Consider the following 19,648-nt stretch of genomic DNA (forward strand, 5'->3'; position numbering starts at 1 on the left):
GCAAGTGCTGTGCTAATGCTGCATCCTCTAGCAGATTTTCTCAGAGGGGGCTGGCCCCAAGTGATTTGTGAGAGCTGCTCTTCACACCCACTCACATCTCACACTGCACAGCTCACACCACACCCGTGTTCTCATTTTACCACTCTGCCACCGTGGTGCACATCATTTTGGCCAGAGTAAAAGCTGTCAGGGCTGTGCAGAGGCTGAGCAGCAGCTCTCCTGTGCTGTGCCATGCTCTGCCCTGCTGTCACTATGAGCATAGCCTCCTCTTACAGCCAGCAAAGGAACCTGGTGCCAGTCAAACCAGTTTCCTCTGGATTTCAGCCTGGTTTTCCAGAGGGACAAAAATCAAGAAGACACACTTTTACTTGGAACAAACTTTTTTAAAATTTATTTTATAGATCACACCAGCCTGAGTGATCTGTAAATGCTGGTCACAAAAGAGAGATCACACCACCTCCTTTGCACAAATTGAAGTGAACCTTCTTTCAGTCTCGGCAGTCTCCTTCATTTGGAGCACAAGGAATGGAGAAAGAGAAAACCGCCTGGAGCTCCCTGCTCCCCTCAGAAGCAGAGGGCAGTGAAATCAGATGCAGTTTGATGCTGCTATAGGGCCAGAAGACAAACAAGCCAGGCCCTCGTGCCCTGCTTAGCCACACCTCACACCCCCTCACAATGCGGGTGCTATTAGTGTTGTAGCCGCCTATAGTTCCTCCCTCGCCAGGAGAGTGCTGGTATTTAGGCACAGCTTGGAAAAGGACTGTCTGACCTCCCCCTTCCACCCACTGCAGTCTCTAAGGCAAAGGACCCTGGTCTCCAAAGCACATTTCTTGCCTCTCCCGTGCCGCTTAATGCTCTTGGAGTGCTGGTGTTGGCAGCGGGAGATGCGCCCTGCCACGCAGCCGGACTGGAAGCCTACCCCGAGTCACAAGGTGAGCTGGAATGAACTCCACACAGGTGACACAGAGTGAGGAACAGGAACAACCCACTAAGGAGGGACAGAAACTTTGCAGTCTCTCTCTGATTAAAATAAAAGTCCTTCATTGGAGGAGGAAGCCCTCAGAGAAACTGAGCCTGACCGTGCCTGCTGGGGGAGCCATGATTTGCTGAGGCTGCCACCTCCTCCTCAAAATGCTACCATGCTCCCAGAGCTCACCATAAGCTGGCAGAGGATAATTCCTGTCCTCACCATAGCCAAGGGAGGAGGCAGAAAAGAAGATCCAAATAAGCAGGGAATCAATCACTTGAAAAACTCATTAAATGGTTAAAAAAACCATTCTAACAGTAATTTGTAAACTGTCCTTGCAGGGCCTTCTTGGAGAAGCCAGAATTTCTCAATAAGAAAAATAAAATCTTAAAAAAAATTCAGTGAAAGTCAGAAAAATTACCATGTACTTCCAACCTTGAAAGCACTTCTATAAATTTGGTACCAATTTGTCACTGCCCTCTTTGGCCAAGAGGGGAGAAGACAAATCCTGCCTCTGCCATGGCAAAGTTTGGCCAGTGAGTTCCAAAAAGGTTTTGGAAATCTTGGAGTAAACAAAATCAAGGGGAGATCATGTTAGCCTGATGTCTCTGTTCCAAAGGTATCTTACCACCTGTGACCTCTGTCCGTCGAGGTGAGAAGGCTTTCTCTGGCTCAAGGGACGGACTGAGTGCTCCTGCACTGTTCTTAATACTGTCAGTGGAGCTGCTGCAGCCTTGGGAGGCAGGTTAGATGTGCTCCAATGTGCACTGAACAAACACTAGGAAAAACAGCACGATGTGAAGGGGAACTGGGTGGGTAAATGCCTGCCCATTTAACTCTCTTGCTAGTTAAATTTTCAAGTGCTTTCAACATTATTTGAGGATATTGAGCATAGGATCCCTGAACTTAACATCAACAACTGCTTTCTAGCTTGTTTCCCTCTTAGATCTCCAACTAAGGAACTTTCTCACCATCTCCTTCAAACTTCAGTCATTACAACATTAAATTAAATCCACTTAGAAATAGTTTAAGAGGAAGGGAATCCAAAACATATTTGGCACAAGGCCATAGTGGTGATGAAACAATGCTCTGTGGAGCCATCCTAAACAACCTGTTTTAACCTTTGCAAGTCTGAAATTTCAGGCATCTGATAACCCCTGGATCTGAGACAGCAAATAGGGGAGAGCAGCAAGTCCTGTGGACAGAAAGGGGTGAGGGAGGAGGGAGGCAACTAACTGGCTCTTTGCAGCTCTGTCCAGACTCCCCTCTCATCTTCATGCACACAAAATATAATAAAATCTAATAAGAATAAAAACTAAGCCCATGATGTACAAAAATGTGTCGACAGGTGGAGGAGGAAGGTGTCAGTTACTCAGTTCTCTGTCTTATCACCTTCATTAGCTTATAAATTATGCTCCTCTCCATCGCTTCCTGCAGGGAGGAGGGACGATTCTTCTGCAGCCAATCAGCTGGGATGGGTTTTGGTTTACGCTGCTCTGGATCTTTTGGATAAGAAATGAAGGGATGGGGAGGAATTCTTCAGAGAGAGGAGGAATAAGAAATTCAGCAGCCACTGGCAGGAGTCACACAGGCTCCTTGAGATTTCACTTTATGGCGCTGACCTCCACGTCGACGGCCTCCTCCTCCGACTTTTGACTGAAAAACAAGACTGACTTTAGTGCAAAGCAACCCTTCCATTGGGATATCAGCACAGCAGGAATTCAGATGGATCACACACACATTCAGACAGCAGCAGGGCAGTTGTGACTGCAGGAAGGAGGTAAGGCAGAAGGGAGACAGACACACCATGAGGGAAGGAGGAGAGACAGATGCACCAAGAAGTTTTGCCGTTTAAGCTGGAAGACTTTGATTTCCCAAGTTTCTAAATGCTTCACTCTCATGAGAGCCAGCAAGTAACATGGGGCTCAGCATACAGGAAATCAAGGCCTCAGGCTCCCTTGACTTTGTACAGAATTGAAGGAGAGCCCCCCCACCCCCTACCATGGCTCTCAGGCTCACCTGACTCTTTTCCCAACCTCAGCAAACACACTGTTTCTCTTTGAGAGCAGCCAAATACCTTATTGCCCTCACGGATGTGGGGCTCTTCATCCAGTGCAGGCTGAGGGGACGCAGCAAGGAGAGAGAGGAAGATGTAAGCAAGAACAAAAGCAATCCAGAGCCTCAGGGGGAGGGATGAAACAAAGAGCAAGCTGGGACCACTACTTATAACCACAGTGATGCTACAAAAAGACAAGATGGAGGACTGGTGTGAAGCCCCAGGGATATGCAGAGGGAGAGAACCCCTGCCAGGGGGGGCCCTTTGACGAGCAGTCTGGCTCAAGAGGGTGAGATTTGACCATGGCAACTAATATAGCTAGGATTAAGAAGGGGAACACCCTGTCACTTGACAGAGTTGGTTCCTGAACCCTTCACTTCCTGAAGAAGTACCCTGCAAGGAGAGGACCTTTCTTCTGTCAGCCTGCAGTGAGAATTGAATTTCCATTCCTTTCAGGCCAGAAAGACTAGGTATCCTCCATGGACAAGCTGAACTGAAAAGTCCTAACCAACAAAACAACCTGGATAAATTTCTCTAAAGAGAAATTTAAAGCCTTTCCTTCTTCTTGGATGTCCCCATCCTTATTCTTCAACAGGGCAGATGACCTGTGCCTAATACTTAGGTTGTAATTTCTCTAGTGTAGGGATATTCTACCTCTCATTCAGACATCAATGACTCGTTCTGTGACTGGTTGTTGTATGTTTCACTAGTTCAGCTACTGGTAATACAGAGACATTTCTTCACTGTGCACATGGTCAAAGAGTGAAACAGGTTGCCAAGGGAGGTTCTGCAGTCTTCCCCCTTGGGAGGTTTTTAAGACGTGACTGGATAAAACCCTGAGCAACCTGGTCTGACCTCACAGCTAATCCCATTTAGAGCAGGAGGTTAGACTATACACTTCCGGAGATCCAATGTGAATTGTCCCAGTAGCCTGAGCTGCTGTCTGCTGGAAGGTCAGCCATGGAGTCATCCAGTCATCAGAGAATTATGATTCCTGCTGTGAGACTACTTACATTTCTATTTGTTCCTGTGGCAAGGTGAGTTCGAGATATGAGGGGATAATACTTGTGCTTTAAAGTGCCCTTCCTCCAACAGGTGAAACCATAACACAAACAGCTAGGACAGATATGGTATTTTCCTCACTTACCAATGGTTGCAGGGCAGTAGGTGTCAGTGGTGCTGCAGCTGTTGAGGGGGCCTCATCCCCAGCTGCTGGGCCTCCAGCTGCCGTCCCAGCAGCGGGAACACCATCCTCTCGTTTCGTAACAGCTCCCTTCTTCGTTGACTGCATCTTGATCTGCTGTGGCTTGGAGTTCATTGGTGAGTTATTGGTGGTCTGGAGTAGCTGCAAATTGCAAAGGGAGAGGCCAAACTCAGCACTAAAATAGCCAGGCTGATCTGGCGAGGTTCAATGCTGCTTTTTAATAAAAAGCCTCAGGAGAATTTGTAAAAATAACCATAAGGAGAAGAATGCAGCAGCAGCAGCTGTTCAAAGAAACCTAGACCTCTGATCTTGCACCCTTGGAAAGGACCATTTGGCTGAGGTGACTAACCTCCACAACATGACTCAAACGGACCAGCTACAAGATGTCAGAAAGAGACTGAGCCTTAAGAACCAGCAGCATATGGCTCAGCCCCTCCCTTTACATTCCCTCATTCACACCAGCTGAAGACCCGCCACATGACAAAGCACATCGGTCATCCTTGACCCATGTCAGGCCTGATGCTTGTGGTTGAAGCACAGCCTCTTCCCTCAATCTTCCAGAGCTATCTTGATTCTCCTGCTGGCTTCTCAATGCAAGAAGTAGCTAATGGGCAAAAGCAAGTGGGACTCAGCAGGCTTTACCTTAGTGATGGTACCCACAGCTTTGGTGCGGCCTTCCCGGAAGACCAGCCGCTGGTCTATATGTAAATATTCCGGGGTTTTGATGAAGCGGAAGTGCACCGTGGCTTTGTCCCCTGTCCGCAGGCAGTCCTTGTCCATGCTGAGAATCGTGGCTGTCTGACGGATGCTGCCACAATGCACTGTGAATGTAAAGCACAAAGACTTTCAGCAGCCAGGCCCATTAGTGGAACGAGCTTCAGAGACACATCTGAGGCAGCTCCTACAGCAAAGACCGTATGGGTCACACAGCTGCCTTTGTTCTGCCCCAAAAAGATCGTGCACATAAGCTAGAACAGCTGCCTTCAAATCCTGCCTGTCCTGAAGCACCCTCAAGAATCCTACACACCAAGCAGCTGGGCTAGAGGACAGGACCAAAAATTAGTCTTTCCATCAGCATTTGAAAGTGGAGAATCTTTGCACTACAGAGATACAGCACAGGCAGGCTCCAGGTACATTTGAGAGCACATATCTTCTTTTTACCTTATAGCCTCCCATACTCTCCTCTGTAAGCTCCCATCCCTCTCCCTTCCACAATGCTGGGAAAAGCAAAACCAGGAACTATGGCATATATTCAGGTTGGCAGAGACATCAGGAGCAAAATTATCTTAGGCTAGATCTGATACAAAATGCTACCACTGGGAAACAAAGACAATCCAACACTGACACACATACCCATGGCCTGGTATCGTGGGCTGATGGTGGTGGGGTGATGGAGCACCAGAATCTCTGCTTCAAACTCCCACGACGCTTGTGGATTCAGGCGTGGTGACACCATTACCATGCCTTTCCGGATAGAAGAACGCTTGATCTGAAAAGCAGAGACATAAAAAACCTTAGCATGATTCTCCAGGGAAGAAATCTGCTGCTCTGGCTGACTGCATCCAGCAGAATCCTAAGGGATTTCACAGATACAATCTCATGCCCAGCAAAAGGCAAAGCAAGAGCTGCGTAGCTGTATGTTATGTATAGGATATTATGTAAAGGTTGCAAAAATCAAATTCAGCTGAAGTTTATAAGAAGATTTAGAGTACTGGAAATGCTGGACACTTGACACATTTACCTCACTGATCCTTAAAGGCAAAGCATACATCCTGGTTGCACATTATCCAAGAAAATGATCTCTCCTAAATCATGATGTCTGTAAATATAACATGATAAGCCCGAACATATGAAGTATGGTTTAACTTAAACTATATCCCCTTAAAATCAGTGCAGCTTCTATTGACAGAAACCTTTTGCAAGAGGAGTCATATCAAATTTTGCTGATTTTTAAATCCCAAATCATGCAGCTGGTCATACAAGCCAAGAGGAGTAGCGTAAATACTCTGTGCAGTTACTAATGCAGTTCCAGTACAAAAGAAGACTTTTCTTGCAATGCCTCCACTTTCTTAGATATCTCCAACATCATTATCTAGTGGCATTGCTATCCCCTGGCAGCTCCTAGCAGGAAAAACCAGGATGTGGAACCACAGAGGTTCTATGGGATTCCATTCCACTGCAACATGAGGCAGCTGATGTTTGCAGAAACAGCCTTGCTGCAGCTGAACTCCAAGAACGCTTGAAAATTAAGAGGGCAGTTCCTGTTCTGGGGGGTCTAGAGGAGATCATCTCACCTTCTTCAAGGCAAAGGAGGCAGTCTGCCCTCCCCGCACCTCCTTGACGGGCATCCTCTTGCGGTGGATGGACTTGACAGCAATAGGGAGGAAGTTGCCAAGGGGATCTGGCCCCAGCAGCAGGGTGTCATTTAGCTTGATTAGGCCTCTCAGTGTCGTCCCAGAGACAACTGTTCCTACACCCTATGCAAAAAAAGAAAAAGCAGTAATTGTGGTTACTCTACCAGGCTAGCAGAAGAGCTCTAGAACTCTCCTCTCTAGAGGAGATACCTTCTTCAGCCTAAAAGAGGGAACAGAATATTCTTCCAAATACCAGGCCCCTTACCGGGACAGAGTAAGTATCGTCTATCTGGAATTCTGCTGGCTCTTCTTCCCTGTAACTGGTCCGTGGAGACAAGAGATTAAGAAACATCTTCAGCAGATCTAGATTCTCCCCAGTAACATTTGAAATCTGGAAAATTGGGCACATCCTGTAAAGGAAAATTGATGAAAATGGAGTTAGTTCACCTTCCTACCTGGCCTTCCACATGTAGGGAGACATCCAAAATCTTGGGACTAATTCAATATACTGTGCTAGGAAGGGAGAGCCTGGCAAGCAGTCAGATGCACAACACCCCACGTTTGAAAACCTGCAACATTGCCTCTGCCTTCCAGTGACATTTGGGAAAAGGTGTAAGGGTTCTGAAGAAAGGACTGAAGGAAGCCGAATGCCCTGCTGTCTTCTGCAGACTGCCCAGGAGCAGCCTCTCATTTCTGCCTCAGAGAGGGGAATACAAGCAGGTCAACCTCAAAAACAACACACCCTTATGGAACACACTCCACATGGCAGATGCAACCTTCGCACATCTAGACAATGGGACTCTCTGAATCTCCTCACCCAGTCTCCACAGAGGATTGAAAGAGAAATGATTCTCCTCTACTCCCGTTACCTCTCTGAGCTGAAGTTGGAGGCTGTTACAATGACATCATCCTTGCTCTGAACCAGCACGGGAATCTTCCTGCACCCTGGGGACTTCAGCAGTCGCTGTAACAGCTTCAGGGTTTCTTAAAGGGTGAAATGAATATTGTTAGGGCAGCATCTCCCCTCTTTACAAATCACTTTTGTGGGGTCTCTCCCCACAGGGAGATGGATGCTCTGGCCACAGATAAGACAGGAGAAGATGGCTAAAGATGAGACTGTGAGATTGCTGCAGCCCAGGTAGGACTTAGGAGCCATTCCATCTTCCATTTCATGCCAGCTAGCCTGCTGCCAAGCGACGCCATACATGAACAGACAGACAAGTTTGCAATGCTCTGAAGTAGACATTTTGTAGCTGTCTATTAGTAGCTTTAAGCAGTTACAAGGTATTTCCTCTTTCTAAAAAAGGATTTTTTATAGTGAATTAATTGAAAATCAGGACTCAGTGACAGAACATTTGAGATTATGCAAATTGCAAATCTATTTTGACCAAACAAACCTCAATACATTTTCCCTGGCAGTCAACTTGCCATAGGAGGCTGGAGAAGCATGAAAGAGGTAAAGATTATCATGATAGACTAGGACAATGTGTGTGGACCATATTCAGAAATCAGTGTTTTGGGACAAATTTCATGGCTCCAATTTTCAGTTTTTGCCTCTTTTTAACTTATGTTCTAGGCCTCGTATCCAGCAACGGCATTACTTGATGCACTAGTATCAACCTCCTACAAAGTGCCTGACAATAAATAAAGAAAAAACAGAAAAGGGTACTAAGGGCTTAAAAGAGCAAATCATTTATGTTCTACAATTGTCATCCAATTAGATTGTTTTTTGTAAACAAGTGATTGCCTATGGGAAAGTAATGTTTTGGATACAGAAACACAAACATCTAATCAGGCCATCTGCTCTTCACAGATATACCTGAGTCAAATCTTGAGTCTATTTACGTTAAATAGAGCATATCACGGGAGTAGCTTCTCCCAAGAGCAGCTCTTCTCTCCTCACGCTGAGCCAAAGGCTCTCCTTCCTTCCCAGTTATTATCTTATGGTCAGGCCTTACATTTATTTGCCAAACATCTAGTATAGAGATATACAGATTATCTTCTGATCACATGCATCTATTTGCCTGAAACATATTTAGGATTTTTATAGTAATGCACTGAACTACAGACAGTACCAGGAGCATTCATTTCCCTGATTCTTAGGACTGATTATCAAAAAAACCTCGTTGCTCCAATTAACCACAGCATGTTTCTGAAGGTGTGAGAAATGCTTAAAGAGAATTTTAAAAGTGAGAATAGGTCACAACCTGAAAAAACACAATGCGTAGGTTAATGAGACACTGCTGGGGTTAGAGGTGCTTCTTTAACTCTGCTGAGAAAAAAAATCACTAGCCCATGCTACTTGTTGCCATCCCTGCTTGTGTCTAGTCCTGCCTCCTATCCTGCTACCATAGCCTACCTATGTAGCTGCTTCAAACCATGATTTATTAAGTGTTGGCTGGTTGTTCAGACAAGAGGAAGGAGCTGCTGTAGTTATGCCAGCATACCTGAAAAGTGCCCAGGTATGCAGGAGCGTAAGTGAGCAGGAGGTAACAAGTGCCTTCAGTAACAGCAGGGGGAGATCAAGTCTAATCACAGCTTAAGATCACACTCAAACTGTGGGCCATGAGGAAAGCAGCTTTCAAAAGAACTTCCAGACTTTTCCTCCAGCTTTAAATATTCAGAGAGAAAGCAAAGCCCAAACTCCAACTGTATGCTGCTCCTCTTAGAGCTCAATTAAGCAAAACCTTGTAGCAAACACTTTTGGGCTGCTGAGTCCCCAGGGTGGGTAATTTTGACATGGTGAGTGTAAGTCAACCATCTGCAAAATGAGCAAGGGAAAAGTATAGATTTCTGGAAGGTGTTTAGGATGCAGTCAGAACCAGACTAAGCAGCTTTCTTCTAGCAGTAATTCCTGAACCCAAGCAGAGGACAGCAACACATACAGAGGTAAGAAACAGCCCTGGAGAGAGCCTGTAAGACTCACCTTGCAGGATGTTAGCAGGACACATGTCAATCTTGGTCACCACAACAAAGACAGGAACGTTTAGTGCAAGTGCCAGGCCTAAGTGCTCCTTGGTCATTCCAACAATCCCAGCGTTACTCCCAACCTACACCAGGTATATAAAATACAAGGATGTCAATGCTCCTTCTGCAGTAAGCTGGATTACAGAGAAGACCTTGTGTCAGACATGCAGTAGACTGTGATTAGGTTGTAGATGTGCCACTGGGGCCATATGATCAGACCCAGCTCATCTCAGATGCCACTGGGACACTGGCAGAGGACTGACTCATTTCTCCCCAGTTTTAACAAGGATTTCTAAAATTCAGAAATCTTTCCATTTTCAACAATCACAAACCTTGGGCTTGTCTGGGACTGTCAGTCCTGGGGCACACGCCTCACAGTACAGGACAGATAGCCACAGAGGCTTCTGCTCTCCTGTACTGTGAGATGCTGCCTCCCTCCAAAACCCCACAGGCACTTTGCAACAGGAAAAAAGTTGAGGCTGTTAAAGCTGTGAACAGCCCCACTCCAGCTGGTATGGTCCATTCCATCTTTCTTGCTACCTACCATAAGCATGCAGAAGTCAGGCAAGTGGCCGGTCATGCCAAAGACGGTGGTTTTCAGGTATTTTTCGTGACCAGCCAGATCAATGAAAGTAATGACCTTGGTGGACTTCTCACAGATCTTTGTCCATTCCAAGCTGCCACCATGGCTGTCAGGTTTGTTCACCACGTTGCCCTCGCTATCGAAGCCCAGAATGTCATTGCCCACACTGCTGGTGCGGCCTGACTCAATCTCGTGCTTGTGGCGGAAGAGCTTTTGCCGAGCAAAGCCCCGGCCATTGTCTAACTCGCCGTGAGTCAAGACACCCAGCAAGGTGCTCTTCCCTGCGTCCACATTGCCAACCACTGCTACCCTGCAGGGGAAAGGAAAAGGAGCCTGGTAAAATATGGTACCTGAAGAAATGAACAAGTGATCCAAAAAACCCAAACATCACTGCTCCTGCAAATAACTGGCTTTTGCTCCCTATCCTTCAAACAGAGACTAAAAAATGTTAGAGCATCAGAAGCAGAGATTCTTTTACAGTTATTAACTAAAAGTGGAGATCCCAGACTCTGGGGACGGGGATGTGGAAGATTGTGGAAACGCGTCACTGGTGTCCAAAACATAGTCAACTGAATGTGATGTTGCTTGATGCCACAGAGTGTCTCTATTCCAACTCCTTGTCTCCGCAATCCAACATAAACACTGTGGCAATTCAAAAGGAAGACTAAATCCCAAGTCGGTCTAGAACACCTCTGCCTTTCTCACATTTCTTATGTTGCAACAGCACCAAGAGCTAAGAAGAGCACAAAAATTAAAACTGTTGTTCCCAAAAGTGGATAAGCTCAAAAAAAAGTGAAATACTTTAGGAGGAAGCCATGTCCTATAGCAAGTTCCTTCTTTGATCAATGTGGCTATTATGGCTGTTGGCAAATGTTGGAAACCCTCTCCATCCAGGTCTGGGCAGACTCTCAAGTCATACTAGCTTATATAATGTATGTCCATTAAAAGGTGACTTGGATCATCACAGTCTTGGAACAGAACTGGATCCTTTGTCAAAAGTATTGTGTTCCAGCAGTGTGCATATATACACATACATACAGCCACATGTGCACACGTGACTCTCCTCTGGCAACCCAGCATACTAGAAGATGCCCCCAACTGTGAGGCTGTCACCCAGAGAGCAACAGCCCTCTGCTAAACACAGGCAAATTTCCACCAACAGTTTGCTCACAAAAGAGACAGCAACACCAACAAAAAGGCAATTTCATCAGCAAGGAGTGGTCAAGCTCGACTCCCTTTGTTGGGTAGCTCCAACACCCAGACCCGAAGCGGCGTTGCTGGCTCAGCACCACGCACTGCTCACACGGTAAAAATGCAGCTGAGCTGCTGACTAACCCTGTCTCCACCCGGCTCCTCACCTGACCTCCAGGAAGTCGTTGTCACCCACACGTTTCCGAACGAGGTAGTCGCGCACCTTGCCCCCGGCCTCCTGGTGCTCCCTCAGGAGGATCACGTCTGCCTCGATCTGCTCTGCCATGCTCTTCAACGTGGCATAGGACGCCTCCATGTCTGCCTCACTCAACCCGTACTCAGTCCCATCTGGTGTGGTGTGGAGGAGACAAAGGGCAGTCACTGAGCAGCACCTTGCAAAAGGCAGCAGCACTGTCATCCTGCCTGGGACCTTCATACCCATCAGGACTTAGATGTGGACTGGAGGTGTCAGCCATGTACACAGAGTAAACACGCTTGGCCCAAAATAAAAAGGCCAAAAAGGTCTTCACGCTAAGTCTTAAAAGACACTAGAAAACCACCATCTTTCATCTAGAGGAGTTTTCTTCATAACTTTTACAAGCAAATACATAGGGATTGGCAAGAAAGACACATTTCTGTCTCATTCCTTTATTTCACATGCTGAAGGTACTTTGTGTCCTTCAGTCAGATAAACTATCTCCTCTCACATTGCAAGAAGAAGTAAAGCAATAACAAAAGGAAAGCTCGGAGTGAAGCATCACCACAATTAGCCAGTAAATGTGGCATTGCTTCCTCTAAGCAGCTTACCCAAGCAAAAGAGCTGACAGTCAAAGCATGCCAGTGGTAACTATCTAGACAAGGTCAAGGCCATCACAGTTTTTTCCCACTCCAGGTGCTGTGAAGGTGCACAGATTTGACCCCAGAATCTCCTCTGTGGGTAAAAAATGCCCACAAAACAACAAACAAAGGTGGAGAGCCACACTACACCCAGATGACCAAAATTATTGCCATGTGTACATGATCATATGCATGGCTGACTCATCTGCTGGTAAGCAGGAACTGCAGTTTGCATGAACTTATCAGCATTTTAATTACTGCCCAGCTCTAAAACTAGCAGAGTTACTGGGCGATTTCCAACCTTGCTCATAAGCTGGCTGAGACTGAGGAAAACTAAAATGAGCCTTGGGTTATAGGAGGGGAACAAGAAGTAGGGGACAGGAGATGGCAAGACCCAAGGGAGAAAGGGAAAGCTCACTACTAGTGAACTAATGATCTTTCTGTGGCAGTCTTCAATTGCTTCTCAGTCAGCTGAGTTTGGTATCTGGGATGATCAAAATCACCAATGCTAAAAGGGAATGAGAAGGAGTGACAGTGGCAGGGATACCAAAATCCTTTCTCTGTTGAAAATATCCCCATCTTCCTCAACTACACGGCAACCCAAAATGAAGTCAGAAGTTTAGCCCCATATTTAAAAAACAAATGCCTACTTCTGAGTAAATCATTCCAACAACCACCAGTTAATACTCTCACAAGGTATCCTAGAAGAAAAAGCAGGTACTAGCCTGACTAGGTAGATCTCCACTGCAGATGTGCTTATCTCATAGACCAAGGATACAGTCTACATGTGGGAAGCTTGCTTGGAGGAAAGAGCATAATTCCTGGCTGCATGAACACTGGCCATTTAATTATGGCTTTTCCTCTATGTTGGCAGCTTCACAAAACTCAAGAAAAACCCAAAAAGCACACAGTTCTGAGGTTACACAGCTCCATCCCTCCATTATTTCAGCCAATTCTGGCAGGGTTTCTTATTCTTCCTCAAACACAACAAATGCCTGATCACGACAACTTCATATTCAGTAGATATCCAGAATACTTGAAACATGCCTTTCACCTTATGATAACCACAGACAATTATTTTATATTCAGAAATTTCTATTTCAAAGCAAGGGCATGCTTTGCCCTTTACCAGCATTTTCCAGCATCAGATGCAAATACTCAAATTGTCAAAAAGAACAAAAATGTAATCCGTGCTAACTGCTAAAATCTGCAAAGGCAAATGACTACAGTCACACGCAAACTAATGTGACAATAAAGGTCTCATGCTGAGCAAAGGAAAACCCTTCCCTCCATCCGAGACACATACTAACACAGAAAGTCAGCAGCATATATTTTGGCTATGTGAAGTATCTATAATAAATTCCTGTGGGGTAAAAATATGTTATTTCCAACAGAGCAGTGAACAAAATCAGACAGAACAAGACCTTCACAGACACTGAGGACATCTGTACTAAAGCTGTTATTATAATTTTAGATTCCTTGTCTTTTTCTGGTGTGCTCAGACAAGATATGCCTTATTTTCAAAAAAATAACTTGCATGATTTTATAAAAAAAATATGTTTCGCTCCACTACATGAGATAGTTGTTGTCAGGAATAAAAGAAAAGAATCTGTCCCCATATTCTGCTATGTTTTATGGACATTTTCAAGTTATTATGGAAAAACAAGCACTACCTGCTGCAGCAGTCTAGTTAGATGAACTAGGTTTTTCTTATAATTTTTAGAATTTTTTGTTGCTTTGCTGGGGAAGCTATACTCACCTGATCCTTGTCCAATGACATAGATGGTCTCCCCACATCCCTCATCAATCCTCTCTGACATCTGCTGGAGCAAACTGTCATATTGCTCTGAAGTTGGACTCACCATCACCAGCTGGAAAAAAAGATTGAATATCCATTTGCAGATGGCAGGCAAACAATTTCAAAACCAGCTTCAGTTACAAGCACAATCAATCTATGTGCTTTATTGAAAGAGAAGGACTCTTTTTCCAGGACCGCTTTGTGGTGGTTTTGTTTTCTTTTTTACACCAGTTTTGCTGACAGGTATTTCCTTGTGACATGGCATAAGGTTGTTTGTCTGAGCTCAGAGTTCATTTATGCAGGAAAATACACTTCAAAGCTAGTAAGAATACCAAGCATCTCATTTTGACGTAACCAATGTTTAAAAGCCACATTTAAGTGAACACTCCAATATGTTTTCATTCAAGGAAAACAGAAAGGGGAGCAGATATTTTCTCCACAGAAATTCCTTAGCTGGGTACTCCACAGTCTCTGCTGTGAAGAGTGCTGCTGCTTCCTTGAAACATGACTGGACAGCCACAGAAAGCCAACCAGACCTCACTGCAGAGAACACCTGGGCACCAAAATCCAGAGCATCTTTTAAGTCTTTGATGTCCCCTTCTGTTTTCTGAGGGGGCAGAAGGAAATGAGAAAACATGAATAAACATTATTTTCAAATTTTAGGTACTTTACACAACGGTACTGAGGGGCAGACATGCAAAGCAATTTGTATGAGCACATCTGCAGGTTTCAGCAGTGGAGAGCTGCAGTTTTGTAGGCCAGCAGCTGTGCTACCAACAAACTCTGACTGCAGCTATTGCAATAATCAAACTTCCTTTGCCCTTCCCTGCAGGAACATCAAGAGAATGAAAAAATAAAACAGAAACAAAGCAGAAAATGAGGACAAGAGAGTGCTTCAGGAATGACTTTTCCTAGAATGGAATAGCACCATTTCTGGCAGAAACCTGCACTGCTCTCACAGTACAGCTGAGGACACTTGCACAGAGCAGCCACAATGGTGGCATGGCAGTGACAGACCAAGGAGACCTCCATCAGCCACTCTACCTGCTCTCTGGCTGCCTCCATGGTTACAAATCTGTTGGTGGCTGAGCATCCCAGTACAGTAGCCTGATAGCTGTAGCAATTGAGATATACATTTCTGTGAAAAAGGCACTCTTAGTAACAGTTATTAAAGGCTGACACCCACCAAGAGCCCTAAGGGTAGGCATACCTGTGCCAACACTCAGTGACATCCACAGCTGTCCCTACATACACGTCCCAAAATCACACCCAGAAAGAAGCACTTCGCTTCACTATGCACTGAGACTGAAAGCTGTGCTAAATTAGATGTTTGCCTAAAATATATGGTTTAGAGCATTTGACAGTAACATCCTCAAGTCTGCCCAACAGTCCCTAACACAGCCTGGCTTGCTTAGCACAGTTAACACAATGTGTTTTCAAGGAGAAACTACCTTTACCACCACTATTACACACTTGATGAAGGCCTTTTTTGGAAATCTAGAATGTAAAGGAACCCAGCCCCCCACAAATAACGTTTAAGCAGCTTCCAAAACCATAGTGATGCATGCTGGGACACTGAAGCACAGACAGCAGGTGCTGGTTAGAAGGTTTAAGGCTGTAAAGGAACTTTTCCCACAGATGTTAAGGTCCCAGACAGCAGGGATGTGTCTGCAAGGGCCAGACAGCTACAAGAGATACAATCACCTTCATGTGCCCCTTTTGGACACATGCCCTTCCTAAGCCTTTCAACTACTTTGGTGTGGTCTGCAAAGTGTACCAAAGCACTCTGCCCTGCAAGGTCACAGTCTTTCTATTCCATGCTATAAAAGAATAAGTTTTGCTTTTATTAGTTTTTCTTTCAGCTCTGTTTTCTTTTAGTTTCATTTTCTTCTCGAGGGAAACCAGTGGATGTAAAAGCACTGAGAGCGAAATCAGCAACTGGTGAGAGGCTCAATATGGGCAGGAATGGATGGCTGTGTTTTGATGTGTAGGGCTCATTTTGCCCTGCAAGTACTTTCAGGAATACCTGGATGCACAGCAGACAAGCTCACTCTTTAGACCAGTGCACCAGCACAAGCCAGAGACTCAGAGAGATCTATTAAACAGGCTGTAACACACACAAAGATCAATAAAATAGCAGGGGCCATAAGCACAGGGCAAATTAACTTCAGTTTCTTCAAGTCTCATCACCAGCTTTGTTCTTCTGAGTCCAAGTGCTTCAGCAGTGTGAGCAGGCAGGGTGCTGCAACAAGTACCAAGGCAGTCAACAGCTCATCGTACCCTTTCCTCACGTTGCCAGGCAGGAGGGCTGGGGGCCTCCAACAGCACAGGCTCACTCACATCAGCCCACAACACTGTTCCCCCACACTGCTGCTTTCACTGCCATGCAAAGGTGCTCCTGAAGAGCGTTCCAGCAGCAGATTGCCTCCAAAGTTTACTCCGTGGCCGATGAAGTTGACAGCTCATATGACATAGTAGGACATCAAGAGAAGTATCTGTAGATAAAACAGCAGCTTTCATGGATCACACCTTCCAATGCCACTCAGTGTTTCTGACAACTATTTCTGCATTTGCAGCCTCAGCCAGTTGTGTAGTTTCCTGGGTCACTGCAAGATGTGACGTGCTGTTTTGAAGATCTCTTTAGCTTCCTGGATGGAGAGAGCCTCTCCTCTGCCATCTCCTTGGTTGAAGAGAAGCCCTCCATTTTGGCTCCTCTGCTTTTTTTTGCTTTTCACCTTTGAGCAACACCTCCATGCCTGCACTACAAATGCATGTTTTTAAGAGGCTTTCACAAAGTCAAAAATGTTCACTTTTGTTCTTTCCACTTTGTCAGGCACTGAGCAGTTATCAGGAGGAGCCATGCGGGTCTAGCAAACTCAAGTTTCCTATAGGGCAAAAAAGGGACAATGAGTTATTGTTTCATTCTTAAGACAGCAGAAGGAAACATCTCACAAGTTCAAAATGCCATCTCTCAAGTCCCCTCCCAGTCTCTGGGGAGAGGTGGCTTTGCCTGCCTCCATGAGGCAGACAAACTATATGTATTAGGGACAAACCAAATACTATATGGTACATAGTGCTGCTCTTTACTAGAAAAACAGAGCTTGACATTTTGCACAGCTGGAAAGCCACCATCAGCCATCGAGTAGCTGGGGGAAAGGCACCTTCTGTAGTGTCATATTTCGTTTTCTATGCCCTGTAGACATACATTGTTCAGGTGCTATTATGTTCTGTTGTCAATGTAGATCTAATGTAAGTATCAGCTTCGCTAATAGCCTTGTGTGCTATGGTTTTTGACCTGAAAGTTGATTAGTGCTGCAGTGTGCTGGCACTGAAGGGAAAACAAACACCCATTAAGATCAACATGGTAATGAATTGTGCTGATGAATTGAACTGTTTCCCTGACCAGCTGACAAGGTGCACTTGATAAGAGAATCCCAAAGTGCTCCTCTCTAAGAAGAGCTCACCTTATGCACAGGGAAAGGACCAAGGGAAAAGTATTAACACAGCCAAGGGGTGGGTCAGAAGGACCAGAACAGAACTAGCAACTATCAAACAAACTGAGTGCAGTGGGTGTCCCCATTTTAAGTAGGGACTGGAGTGGAATAATTCAACTGAAGAAAAGATGGGGTGGGGGGGTGGGGATGGGGGGGGAGGTCTGGGAGGCACAGGTTAGCTACTGCATTCTCACCATATGGGATTGCTGTTTTGAGCACACAGGGGGAGATTAACGCAAAGATGGAGCAGAGCTCACAGCTTCAGCTCTCATCCAAGATGGGGATGAATGAAAAGTCCAGGGAAAAGACAGCAGCTGCACAATGCTGTATGGAAAATTAAATTATAATAAAGGTCAAAAAAATGCTTACCTACCACCTCCACAGCACCTCCATATTTCTAGGAATGGAAGACAGACTGACACCACAAACAGGAGTTTGTGGGAGAAAAGCACTCTTCGTTCTTTGCCGGAGTTTTGGTCAGGTTCCTGGCTGTCAAGAATCAGTGATGCAGTCCTTGGCATCCTCCTTGGCCCTCTTCCACAGCATTCACGTCCAAGACAAAGCACAGATCAATATTGGCATCCTGTACAAAAATCTTGTCCAGCTCATTAAGGCACGATCAATAGATACTACAGGTTTGATTTCTGTTCTTTACTATCTTACAAGACATCTTTATAACATTTGTTTTAATACAGCACCATATTGTAAAATAGCCATTAAAAAGAAAAAGGTTTCCATGTACACAGATACAATTCCTCTTTCCTTTTCTGTGTATAGAGGGCAAGAAAGTCCAGGACTCTGGAACAATTTCAGCTGGAACCATGAAGAGCAGGGATGACAGAAAACTAGGAGGAAACAACAGCTGTGCTGACTTCTGGATCACATAATTACAAATGGACCAAATGAAGTTTTCAGGAGTCTTTAGAGTGGGAGATAGCACCACAGTACACCAAACCCGTGGCAGCAAAAAGTATACAGTTAAAGAGATCAGCCAATTAGGAAAAAAAAATAGAAGACGGTGACAGGAGGCAGCTAAGGTAGTCTGTGTCAGGCTCTGGCACACACATATTACTACAAAGCACCTCCCTACAGGATGGGAGCAAGAACTGGTTCTGACAGGAGTAAGACCACCACACAGTTTTGTCCCTGGGATCCTAGAAAGGAACTGCACAAGGTGAACAAGTCTTTTCTGCGTTGACTTAACCCTGTTTGCAAGAGCAAGGCACCCTTGTCACTGGGCTCTTGCGCTCAAAAGTTACAAGCTCTGACCTCCTTTTAAGATTGTGGAGAAAGTCCCAGGAACTAGTACAACTGGCAGCAGAGATAACTACAGAGACCCAGCGCGGAGAGCAAACGTCAGCGGGACGTTGCAGCAGCTGACAGCTCCAAACCCTTCGCTTCCTGAGGCTGCTACACCGGCCGCGGGCTGGCGTTCCCCCCGAGCAGCCGAGGCGGGGAAGGCGCAGGGCGGAGCAGCCTGTCAGCACCCTCCTGTCCCGGCCGGAGTACGGGACAACTTTACTGCGCCTCTCCCGGCCGCCTCCACAAGGCACCTCCGGCTCCGCCGCCCGCCCAGGTGATGTTGGGGCCCGGGGAGCGCTCAGGGGAGCCTCCCGTCCCGGCGGAAGCAGGCGGGCCTCAGTCTCTCGCTCTCCTGCGAGAGGTGCGGGGGAGCGGTCAGGTTCGGGGGCAGCCCCCCGCGCACGGCCAACCGGCAGGGAGGAGAGCAGGGGGGGCCTGGCGGGGTGATGGCGCTCGCCGCCGCCCGCCCCCCCGCCGGGCCTACCTTACTGGTGAGGTCGATCTCGGGCTCGCCGTTGAGCGCCTCGCCGTCCTCGCCGTCGAAGGCTGCGCGGAGGGGACAGGCGGCCGCCGCCACGCGAGGCCGTCCGCCCGGGGAGCCGGGCTCCGGGGCGAACATACAGGCCGGCACCGGGGACCCCCCGGGAACCGGGGATCTGCTCCGCTCCGCCGCCGCCATCTTCCCTTCCCTGCCCGGCTCTCCGCCCCGGCACCGCCCCCGGGCCCGCCAAGGCGGCGCCCGCCAATCACCGACGGCGCAGCGGCTAATTTTGCATGTCGCCATGGCGACAGTGGGTGGAGTAGTGGTTATTCATGAGGAGAGGCCACGCCCCCTCTGAGCGCGCGAAGCCAATGGGAGAAGCACTGCCAGCTCGGCTTGTTTTCTACACATACA

At 46.5% G+C, this 19,648-nt stretch overlaps 1 protein-coding gene across 5 annotated transcripts; it reads right to left on the minus strand.

The window, feature by feature from the left end:
* Window positions 1-2,270: 2,270 nt before the first annotated feature.
* GTPBP1 (GTP binding protein 1) lies at window positions 2,271-19,631 on the minus strand. Of its 5 annotated transcripts, XM_053943654.1 has the most exons (15): window positions 19,238-19,317; window positions 17,821-17,985; window positions 16,238-16,842; window positions 13,919-14,030; window positions 11,490-11,670; window positions 10,093-10,441; window positions 9,508-9,631; window positions 7,451-7,565; window positions 6,847-6,991; window positions 6,522-6,704; window positions 5,581-5,716; window positions 4,870-5,048; window positions 4,171-4,368; window positions 3,045-3,086; window positions 2,271-2,623 (listed from the first exon to the last, which is right to left on the minus strand). In XM_053943654.1, exons 4-15 carry the CDS (start codon window positions 14,022-14,024, stop codon window positions 2,531-2,533), a joined length of 1,851 nt encoding a protein of 616 aa, XP_053799629.1. In that variant the 5' UTR covers window positions 14,025-14,030; window positions 16,238-16,842; window positions 17,821-17,985; window positions 19,238-19,317; the 3' UTR covers window positions 2,271-2,530. The 5 variants fall into 5 exon arrangements, with proteins under 5 accessions (XP_053799629.1, XP_053799627.1, XP_053799625.1 ...); XM_053943652.1 differs by lacking the exon at window positions 19,238-19,317 and having other exon boundaries at window positions 17,821-19,172; XM_053943650.1 differs by lacking the exons at window positions 16,238-16,842; window positions 17,821-17,985 and having other exon boundaries at window positions 19,238-19,631.
* Between the last annotated feature and the right edge of the window lie 17 nt (window positions 19,632-19,648).

This window comes from Vidua chalybeata, chromosome 5 (assembly GCF_026979565.1).
Source record: "Vidua chalybeata isolate OUT-0048 chromosome 5, bVidCha1 merged haplotype, whole genome shotgun sequence".
NCBI classification, from domain to species: Eukaryota; Metazoa; Chordata; class Aves; order Passeriformes; family Viduidae; genus Vidua; species Vidua chalybeata.